This window comes from Leptidea sinapis, chromosome 15, assembly GCF_905404315.1.
Source record: "Leptidea sinapis chromosome 15, ilLepSina1.1, whole genome shotgun sequence".
Taxonomy (NCBI): Eukaryota; Metazoa; Arthropoda; class Insecta; order Lepidoptera; family Pieridae; genus Leptidea; species Leptidea sinapis.
Genome location: NC_066279.1, coordinates 10,426,923 through 10,437,486, shown reverse-complemented (window position 1 = coordinate 10,437,486; position 10,564 = coordinate 10,426,923). Strand labels below are relative to the sequence as shown.

Genomic DNA, 10,564 nt, shown 5'->3' with positions numbered 1-10,564 from the left:
TATTTAATTACTTCGTAATCAATATTACCTAAGTTATTAATATGTAGTTCGATATGTATAATGTATTTCAAACCAGAGGCATAGAAAATAATACTTTACATCGAATACCATTCAAATTTAATAAAAAAAATACATAGTCGTAGGCCATAATGGGGTTAAAATATCAATCGTTCACTTAACATGAGTGTACATCAACAAGTGTTTATATACATGGAAAGATCATTTTAGAACCGTTAATTCTTTTTCTCTCTCATATTATAGCAATAATAATAAAGACATACATTCAAAATAGTATCAACCAGTATAAAACATCCGTGTTGTAACAATATTACCCACTAAACGGTAAGGTGTGCGCAAAAATGCCCCTAAGTTATCTTATTTAGCGCCTTATTTCATCTTCAAAAAATTGCGTTAACACGACGCTGCACAGTGAAATTATATAACTGAAACATAATTTGCAACACTTCTAATAAAATAAAAGACAAAATAAACTATTGAATGTAGCCCTTACTTTAAGTTTATCAAAATAGGATCACCTAATAAAATCGCGCCAAACACAATAGCCACATCACCGATATATTACGTAGTGTCCATCAGTGGGCTCATATGAACAGGAGTTCATCATAGGCTTCCGGCTACTCAACAGCAAGTTCTGGGCTGAGTCTATCCGCGTTGAAGTTCTCCATTTTCCACATCTGCCTCGGCTCTGACTCGTTACAGGCCTCCATTACTATCTTGTCTTTATTACGATTAACTGCCATGCACTTTTCGCTCGAGCCGTGCTTTAGCAATTTCGTCTGTGAAAACAAAAATGTTCAACTTTTAAACACTGAAAATTTGTTAGGTAATATATAATAGAATGTCAAGTTTTCTTTTTGATCATTATTAAGTAGGCTTACATACGACAAATACGTAGGTATAGAAAATGGTTATGATGTATGCCATTAAGTACAATCATTTTATTATGCTTCGCTGTTGTTGTTGAATGTTTCCAGGACGATACGACATGGGTACCTTAAAAAAAGCGGTTTTTAAAAGGCCGGAAACGATCCTATGATCCTCCGGTGTTGCAAGAGAATGTGGGCGGCGGTGATCACTTAACATCAGGTGACTCGTAGGCTTACATGCCCCCTCTTTCAAAGAAAAATTGATAGACAATGTAGTAGAACATTAGAATATAGTAGAATTGCGTAGAGATGTGGGTTCTCTCTGCATTTTCTATCGCATTTATCACGGCGAGTGCTCAGAGGAGCTGTTCGGGTTGATTCCAGCAGCCGAACACCACCACGGGACATTCTGTAATAATGCAAAATACCACCCGCATCACGTTGACGTCCGGCATTGCACAACTACGCGTTTTACAAGAAATTTCTTTCCTCGCACAGTCATATTGTATAATCAATTACCGGCTGCTGTTTTCCCGAACCAATACGACTTAGGGATATTTAAGAAAAGAGAATTCTTCCACTTTAAAGACCGGCAACGCATTTATTAATCCCTGGTGCTGCGGATGTCCATGAGCAGCCGTAAGCCTCTTACACCCTCTTATATATATATAAAAACAAGAATAATACTCATTCAAACATAAAATCGACCAAGATCGAATTAATGTATCAGCATTGGTTTTATTTAGAATTTATTATTAAAAATATTTTCGGATTTCATATTAATAGGTTAAGACTTACACTGGGGTTATACAGCCACAGTTGGTTACCCTTGGCCCCATGGCACGGATAGAGTACAACGTCGTGCCCGGAAAAGTCTAGGCAAGTCTCATCACGACGTATTTCACCATTCTTAGAGTACATCCAATACTGAAAAAAGTAAAAGACAAATTGAGAAATCTTTCACTATAGTTTGCAGAAAAAATAGGGCATATAATAAAAAGGCCTAATGAAAATTTTTCAATCAAAAACAAATTTAAGGAGAAATTAAATAATTGAATAATAGGTAAAAAGAAACGATTACAGAATCATCCCAAAACCTCTTCAGTAAAATCAAAATAAATAATACTGAAAGCTATATATCAAGAGTCATAATTTAAATATATAGGTGACAGTTATACAATACAGAAAGAATTTTATGTTTAATTTTTATATAAGACAAAGACTGCCTGAAAGAAGTTTATGTTATAAACTCAGTATTAAAATATAATGATGATGAGTAAAAGGTAAAAATATAATAGCATGTTGACTTAGAGCTAATTATTTTCGAAACGACAGTACCAAGAAATAACAAAATAAAAATGAAAATGAATGTTATCAAATATCCAGAAGCTGTTTTGTTTCAAACTTGCCATAAATGGATGCTGTTAGTACAGAAAAATACTATACAGAATAAAAGCTATATAATTTCAGGCACCTAAAGTTCATAAGAATTTTACATAGCAGCCCCATCTGCACTCAGTACTCACCCAGACCACCACCAATCACCAACTAAAAAAGCTAAGCAAAAGCATAAGAGTATCGTAACGGATGGTGGCATTGTTCACAAACCTGATTCCCGTATTCTCCGTGGCAAGGCCAGAGGCCAACTGGCTTTTTCATGTCTTCAGGACCAGCGGCTGAATCGATGCACATGTCTGAAGACGGGTTCGCGATCTAATGCCATCCAAATGTTAAAAACGGGAGTGCCAAAAAAAGCCAGCGTGCAAATTGTTTTATTGCTTAAGATAAAACTATAAATTCTGATAAAATACTTTAAATTGAAAACTATATTGTTAAAATTTATTAATTACTAAAAAATTTAACTTTTATCTTAAACAATATTCTTGTGATGAAAGTAGTACGGTGAAACACTCATTCCTGATTATCAGTATAAGAGGTGGTGAGAATAATCGAGTACCCCAAACAGATGAGTGATTATTTAGTGGTACCTGGTTCCCGCCACCTCCATGACACCTGTGTAACATTATTGCTACCGAATCTTCTTGACTGTCATCGAGTGTAATTCCATCGAGGCATTTGGGAACGCCCGGTGCGTCGTTGCGAATCTAATACGTGTCATTGTGAAAATAAAAAATGATAAACAAATTCGTGCATGGTGGAAACATAACATCATAGAAAACGTGCTACGGGACGTGCGGTGCGAGTGCAAAGGAAACGGAACAGCCTATCAAATTGTACTAATAATTCTTCATGGTACTGCCGCTCGAAATCTGTTCTTAATGGATTAAAGACCTGATTTCCTCCTTGACGGTGACACGGATATAGTCCGACTGGTTTGTGATGGTCAGACTTCCGCGTTGGTGAATCCAAACATATTTTTTGGAAGGCGACATTTCGAACCTGTTCAAGTTTAATTTTGAAAAAAAAAATTGTATTAGAGTATTTTGCACTCGACACATAATTTACAATATATTAAATCATGTTAAACAATGAATAGAATAAAATCATTAATTAAACAAATTAAGAGAATTTGTATTCCCATTTTTTGAAAATCGTAGCCTCAGTCTTTATATATAAAAAAAAATAGATAAATAAATAATAATTTGAATACAAACCTCTCCATGAGCAACGGATTCTCCAGGAATAAATAGTTCGGGGTAAATATTCTTTAAATACCATTCGAATGATTTACACCCCAGATGTTCCCTCAGAGCCGTTCGGCTGCTAATGTCACCGTAATCACCTTTATCATTACCAACTCGTTGGTAATAATATTTGGCGTAGTCATCCAGCCAGACCTAGAAATAATTAAATTATGAGAAAAGTAATAAATAGGAATAGTACTAAATAAATAATTATAATAGTATATCATTATCTAATATATATAATTCTCGTGTCCCGGTGTTTGTTATCAAACTCCTCCGAAACGGCTCAACCAATTTCTAAGAAAATTTTGTGTGCATATCGGGTAGGTCTGAGAATCGGCCATCATCTATTTTTCATACCGCTAAATGATAAGGGGTTTTTTGGCAATTTTTCTAATTTTTATTTTATTATGATTCAGCATTGAAAAATACACACAACTTCAAATTTTCGCCCTTCTACGATCTACAACTATGTTTGTATCCCGATTTTTATATATCATTCTATCCACAAATCCGCTATAGGGTTGCAAGATGGCAATCGAATACAATTATTGTAGTACGATATATTTTTTAGGTCTGAGAATCGGTTGCATCTTTTATACCCCAAAAATTTTTTTATAACTCTATATTACAATAGAACGTTTGTCGGGTCAGCTAGTATTATATATAATTATTTACCTCAGCTAATCTTACGGAATTTTTCTTCAACACGTTAACACCAGTCCTCCATTTATAAGGCGACCTTTTCCTAAATATATGGCCGACATGAGAACATGGCACTATTTCCAAGGTTCCACCGCACATCCAAGTTTTGAAAGACAGTTCTAGATTTTCTCCACCCCAAATGTCAAAGCCGCTATCATACGTGCCGAGCCTTTCGAAAAACTCTTTATCGATTGCAAATAGTCCACCAGCCATTGTGGGAGACCAGACTGGCTCAGCAGTGTGCTGATGTCTTGCTCTCTCCCTAGCTGGTACTGGATGCCAATTAAATTGTAAATTCCAGTCGAATCCACCGACATTCACTGATGTTGAATCTCTGTAGTGATACTCAAGCGTACTATCGTCGATCACGTCTATTACTGGACATACCACTGTGGTCTTATTTCGGGCTATTCGATCCAACAGTGGTTCTAGCCAGCCTGTAAAAGAAATGGTCATATGAATTTATCGACCCCTATAGCCCAATGGTTAGTGACCCTGCCTACTGAGCTAGTATAGTAGTTATTTATACGATGAATACGAATGTTTGTTTCCTAGTTTATTTGTATTTATGTATGTTAAAGTAAGTATATTGTATTATATATATCGTTGTCGTATACCTCATAGTACAGGCTATGCCTAGTTTGTTACAAGATAATTTGTGAAAGAGTGTGTCAATATTATATTATTATTGATCAGTAGCTATACTCTACAGCCAATGTTAGTAGAAATATCCATTGACTGTGCGACTACTACGACATCTTGACCGTAGTTTTAACTGCTGCTTTAACACCCAAACTCAAACATGATTCCTGATAGTTTAGCAATCATCCACAGTGCAGGATGATAGAGATTTCCTTATCGAATAAAAGTAGGACTATCAACAAAACTGGAAATGAAATTAATTTCGGGATATTTTTAGGTTTATAAAAAAAAAACTTTGTTTAAAAAAACCGACTTTTAAAATTCAAAAGTATAAAATAACTTAATAGAGATTTAATTTAATACACCTCTTATGCAAATCTAATACGTTTAATATTAATGAAATACTATTATTTGTATGTGCTACCTATTAATTCTGGGTTTAAGTCCAAAGTGCCAAGCCAAATGTAATAGCAGATATCTACACTCGCCACGCGTGACTTTGAGCGGGATAGCTTCGTCTAGAACATTCCGCATCTAACTAAATAAGAATCACGAAAATCGAATGACAAATCTCAGAGTAATCGGTGTACATACATAAAAAAATAACCAATCGAATCGAGAACCTCATTTTCGAAGTCGGTTAAACTCAGTTACTCCTGATGGTAAGTAGCCATCACCGATCAGCCAAGCAACGGTGGCACGCTAGAAAATTGACAGAAGCGTTGTCAGAAAGTTATACACGTTAAGTTAAGTTATGTTTGAATTTTTGGGTTTTGTCAAGAATCCTGAGCGGCACGGCATTGTAATGGGTAGCGCGTATCAATTACCGTCAGCTAAAGGTCCAGTTCGTCTCGTCCCTTATTTTCATAAAAAAAACAATATTAAAATAACGTTCACATAATGATGATGAAATAAGTGTTGATTATGATAACACATTTCATTTGATTTGTCTTTATAAATGGTGCCTATATAATATTGGATTGTATAATTTTGCATTTTATTGGAGAAAACAACTAAAGAATTTGATGGGACAGTCTAGATGCTACGTGTTTTAATGAAGACGGATTGTATACGGACCCTCTGTGCACTCGCAGTGACTGTCGAGATAAGTTAGTACTGGCGCAGTGACATATCGCGCCCCCAGCAGTCGCGCTCTAATGAGTCCTTCCCGTCGAGTCGCTCGAACTATTCGTACTTTGGGTAGCGCTGACATATAATCGTCTAACTGCTGCATCAAGTGTGCTGAAACAAACATTAATATCAGCGGAGGATCAATTTGACTCAATTTGTCAATTAGTTTCTGATATCTGAAAGAAAGTTTATATTATTTTTAACTTTCAAAGTCAAGCTACGACCAGATAACTTAATTTAAGTTAAGCGGAACCTTCTGCTCATGACATGAATAATATTATTACACCAGTGGAAATCTTCTTATCACAGTCTGTTAGCTAGATGGGTACCAAAGAACCTCCTCTTTCTATCACTAATCTGTATAATTGTTCCGTAGATAGTAAAGTAACTGAGCTAATAAGACTTATATATGTCGGTTGACTGTATCTATCTATATACCTGTATTTTCAAGAATTCTGACCTTCGTATTGTAATATGTGCAGCTCACTTTTTATCATAAAAAAACGTTAGTTGCAGATTATGAAGGATATAAATCGTAGTGCATTCAAATCACATTTTACTGCGACTGTCACTCTGAGACTTTTTTATATGAAATGTATTGTTATGTTTGCCTTAATACAAATAAGTTAACAGATTGTATCTGTTTTATTAATTCTAAACCACAACATACAATATGGAAATAGTGTGTAAAGTCGCTACTGAAATACTATTTAAATTAACTAATTAGGTTTATCAATTATTAGGTATTTTCTTTAAAACTTACGCATATCTGAGAAGTCGTCAACAAGAACTATTTCTTTTATCAAATGCGCCGGTGATCTGTCGAGAACAGAGTGCACAGTCCTCAGCAAAACAGACCACGCTTCGTTGTGGAAACAAATCACCACAGAGGTCTGTGGCAATTCTTCTAAATATCTTCCTGGCTGCTTACACCTAAAAAAAATTATGCTAAGCTTCTTCAAGTTTGCGGGTTATTCACAAATAAACGTCATTATTCACAAATAAATGTCGTATCTCCACCCTTCGACAACACATCCCATAATGCCTCACCTAGTATCGGAATACTGAGTTTTGAGATCTCGAGCTATTGCCCATTCCACAGTCATCTAAGTCGTTTTACCAGTGGGAGGCTCCTTTGCACAGGAAGCCGGCTAGGTTATGGGTACCACAAATGCGCCTATTTCAGACGTGTCGCAGTAATGTGTAAACATTACTGTATTTCGGTGTGAAGGGCGCCGTAGCTAATGAAATTACTGGGCAAATGAGACTTAACGTCGTATGTCTCAAGGTGACGAGCACAATTGTAGTGCCGCCCAGTATTTTTGGATTTTTCAAGAATCCTGAGCGGCACTGTATTGTAATGGGTTGGGCTTATCAATTACCACCAGCTGAACGTCCCGCTCGTCTCGTCCCTTATTTTCATAAAAAAAAAAACTCTTTAACTAAACTGTGATGCCAAATTGAACTTCATGTTGATAATTTTAGATTGATTTCAAGCAAGATAAATTTTGTTGATGGCAGTTTAATTATCATACAACAATTACAATAACAACAAAGTAAAACCAAATTAATAATGAAAATTAATGTGACCCATAATTTGTTTCAATAACTTATCACGCTTATGTATAGAAAAAAAATAAGATAAATTCTCGAAATAGAACACTAACAATGAAACAAATCGTTACATTATACGTATAACCCAAGGGAATAACGTGGAAAATTTATGCCTTAGATTACCGCACAAATTCCACATTTATGAAATATCATTCACAATAATTCTAACCCCGTTACATCACCCGCCGACCAATACAATCATTTCTCACCATTCATCCCTGGGGTCCGGCAACTTCCTCCTAATCGATATGAGGTCACTCACGTACTGATTAAACGCATTCTTTTTCCAACCCTCAGATACCGCCGCTTTTGCCTCTTCGCTTATATTCTTTGGCAAAATTACCGGTTTCCCCAACTCCCCTGGCGCATTATCAGAACCAGGGGCGGCAATCACTCCAAGCCCTGTAGAATTGAATTCAATTACGGTTTGTACACGTCGGCTTTCTTTTATTATATTGAAATATTCTCTTGTGAAATAGTCTAGAATAGAATCAATATCGATACTGTCTTAAATATTTTCTTTCCAACTTATGGGTACCACAACGGCGCCTATTTCTGCCGTGAAGCAGTAATGTGTAAGGATTATTGTGTTTTAATCTGAAGGGCACCGTAGCTAGTGAAATTACTGGACAAATGAGACTCAACATCTTATGTCTCAAGGAGACGAGCACAATTATTGTAGGGCCGATCAAAATTTTTGGGAATTTCAAAGATTTTGAGCGGCACTACATTTTAATGGGTAGGGCATATCAATTACCATCAGCTGAACATCTTGCTCGTCTCGTCCGTTCTTGTCATAAAAAATAACATTAAAATATACATTATACTGTTTTTGTTTTGAACGAAAATTCGTTGCAAAGAGAAATCTTTGTGTGATTCGAAGTTTGCGCTAACATAAGTGAGAGATAAAGTCCTTTCAAATTTTCCGACCCTAATCGTCGGATACAGATGAGAAAGTTTCCGCAGGGCTTACATCTCTATCGGATATCCGACGTTCGTCCGACACGTGCGGAACGGGGTTAATACCAGCGATTAACGATATCCCTTCATCTCATGAGAATATTGGCCATTAGCAGTTGACACATTTCAGATATTGACTGGCCTCTGTTTTATCACTCTAATCACATCCATTTATCCCCTTTTGAATACATTACTCAACATTACATTTTTAAGAGAAACAATCACCACAAAATATATAATAATTTACAGAAATTTTATGACATGAATGGGCATGCAATAACACGTGTTAGTGGATTTTTTATAACAAATGCAAAAAAAGTCAAATATTGAGCAATATTAAGCATAAACATTGAAATCATAAGCAAGCATTTATTTACCTTCTATGCCAGCGATCCGACCCATCCAATCGACCCGTGTTTTCGCTGTGATAAATCAAATCAAAATTATCATGCATTACATCTATACATACTGAGAACATGCAATAATAACAAAAAAAATATTATAATATTAAAAAGTAAACTTTAAAGATATAAAAACTTTTTAATTTAATTTTAATTTTTAAAAACTGTAATATACACTCTGTACACACATTAATAGTGCCATATTAGGTATGTTTACGTGCACAGAAAATACAATAGCAGACTTTTGAGCATAAACAGTTATTGTTCCAACAATCTTGAAATCTTACAATAAATATATAGTTAGTTATTATTATTAATCAAGCAGTATTCTGCTTGATTTTCAATAATATATAGCATTATGAAGACAAGTAAATAATGATACTGAGATTCCACAAAATAACAGAATCGTCGGATATATAACGAAGGCGCTTGGAAATTTCTAAGAGGGTGGAAACAATAGTAGCTCCCAAGCAAAAGGAACTCTAATGGAGACATGATTTACAAAGGCCATAAAATCGCGGCAGGCGATGTAGCGTAACGAGAAAACGTAGAAAATAAATTCTCCAATAAGTAATTGCGTGCATATTTTAACGAATATTAAAAGTTTGAAGACGATCGTACTATTCAATCTATCGCAACACAATTATAAACACAAGCATGCACATTGAACCATATATTTAAATACACAAAAGCACATGCATGTTTTAATACATAAAATGACTTACCATCTGATAAATTATTGCCATACGATTCACTCTTCTTTTTGGTAGAAGTTGGTTTAGCCATTTTTAACGGCTTTGCCTCAGCGTCAACGTATTCTACGGGGGAGTCTATAGCATTTCTAGTACCTCCATTTGTTGTCAACAGCGCGACCATAAACCATAAGGCTGTCAATATTAGAACAGCCTTTAATATTAGTGTCCTCCTCCTCAGGAAGAACATGCTATACTTCATCTTGTTTCGTTACTTAATAATCTTTAGAACGAAGCGATTTCCAAACGTATTGACTAATTTGTTAATTTTTATATCTACAATTTGTTATGAATGTAGAATTTGAGCAATTAAGTTAATTATCTATAATCACAAATAAGCGACTAGCATAATAAGATATGTCGTATTCATGTGATGTTTGTTACTCGATATGATAATGATATGACGACGGTCGTTATTTCTTCTCTTTTTCACATGACTTTGATTGGAAAAAGATGAAAGTTCATTACGAATACATGTCGTTGTTGATATAACTATACGACTTTTTTCTGGTTCTCCGAATCATCTCTAATTCGTCCGAAAGAAGGTATGTTTTCTTTAAAATTTTAACCTGAAATAAAAGTAATTCAATTTATACATTTTGAAATGTAATTTATATTGCGCGAAAATTACGATTGCGATATATTTACCCCAAAATTGGTCCAGCTGAACACGAACGATTATCTGCAACAAAAAAGTAAGAATTACTTTTAATGCCACAAAGCGAACGAGAATAAATTCCTGGATTTAGAATTTTATATAACCTTTTTAACAATCTATACCTTACAAGAATAAATCAAACCAACGAAAACTGATGGATGGATGCATC

The 10,564-nt window shown here is 35.0% G+C and overlaps 1 protein-coding gene across 5 annotated transcripts in view; it reads right to left on the bottom strand.

The window, feature by feature from the left end:
* Window positions 1-400: 400 nt before the first annotated feature.
* Window positions 401-10,564, bottom strand: part of LOC126968463 (putative polypeptide N-acetylgalactosaminyltransferase 9) — a 173,278-nt gene continuing 163,114 nt past the window's right edge. For 3 of the 5 annotated variants that reach the window (XM_050813515.1, XM_050813514.1, XM_050813513.1), the window contains 11 exons: window positions 10,386-10,419; window positions 9,711-10,306; window positions 8,962-9,006; window positions 7,834-8,026; window positions 6,774-6,943; window positions 5,957-6,121; window positions 4,211-4,674; window positions 3,503-3,685; window positions 3,180-3,287; window positions 1,686-1,814; window positions 401-797 (listed from right to left, as the gene is read on the bottom strand). In XM_050813515.1, the coding sequence (XP_050669472.1) occupies window positions 636-797; window positions 1,686-1,814; window positions 3,180-3,287; window positions 3,503-3,685; window positions 4,211-4,674; window positions 5,957-6,121; window positions 6,774-6,943; window positions 7,834-8,026; window positions 8,962-9,006; window positions 9,711-9,939 (1,848 nt within the window). In that variant the 5' untranslated portion in view covers window positions 9,940-10,306; window positions 10,386-10,419 and the 3' untranslated portion in view covers window positions 401-635. Of the gene's footprint in view, window positions 798-1,685; window positions 1,815-2,495; window positions 2,601-3,179; window positions 3,288-3,502; window positions 3,686-4,210; window positions 4,675-5,956; window positions 6,122-6,773; window positions 6,944-7,833; window positions 8,027-8,961; window positions 9,007-9,710; window positions 10,307-10,385; window positions 10,420-10,564 lie in introns of all 5 variants that reach the window. The other 2 variants (XM_050813516.1, XM_050813517.1) reach the window with 2 other exon arrangements.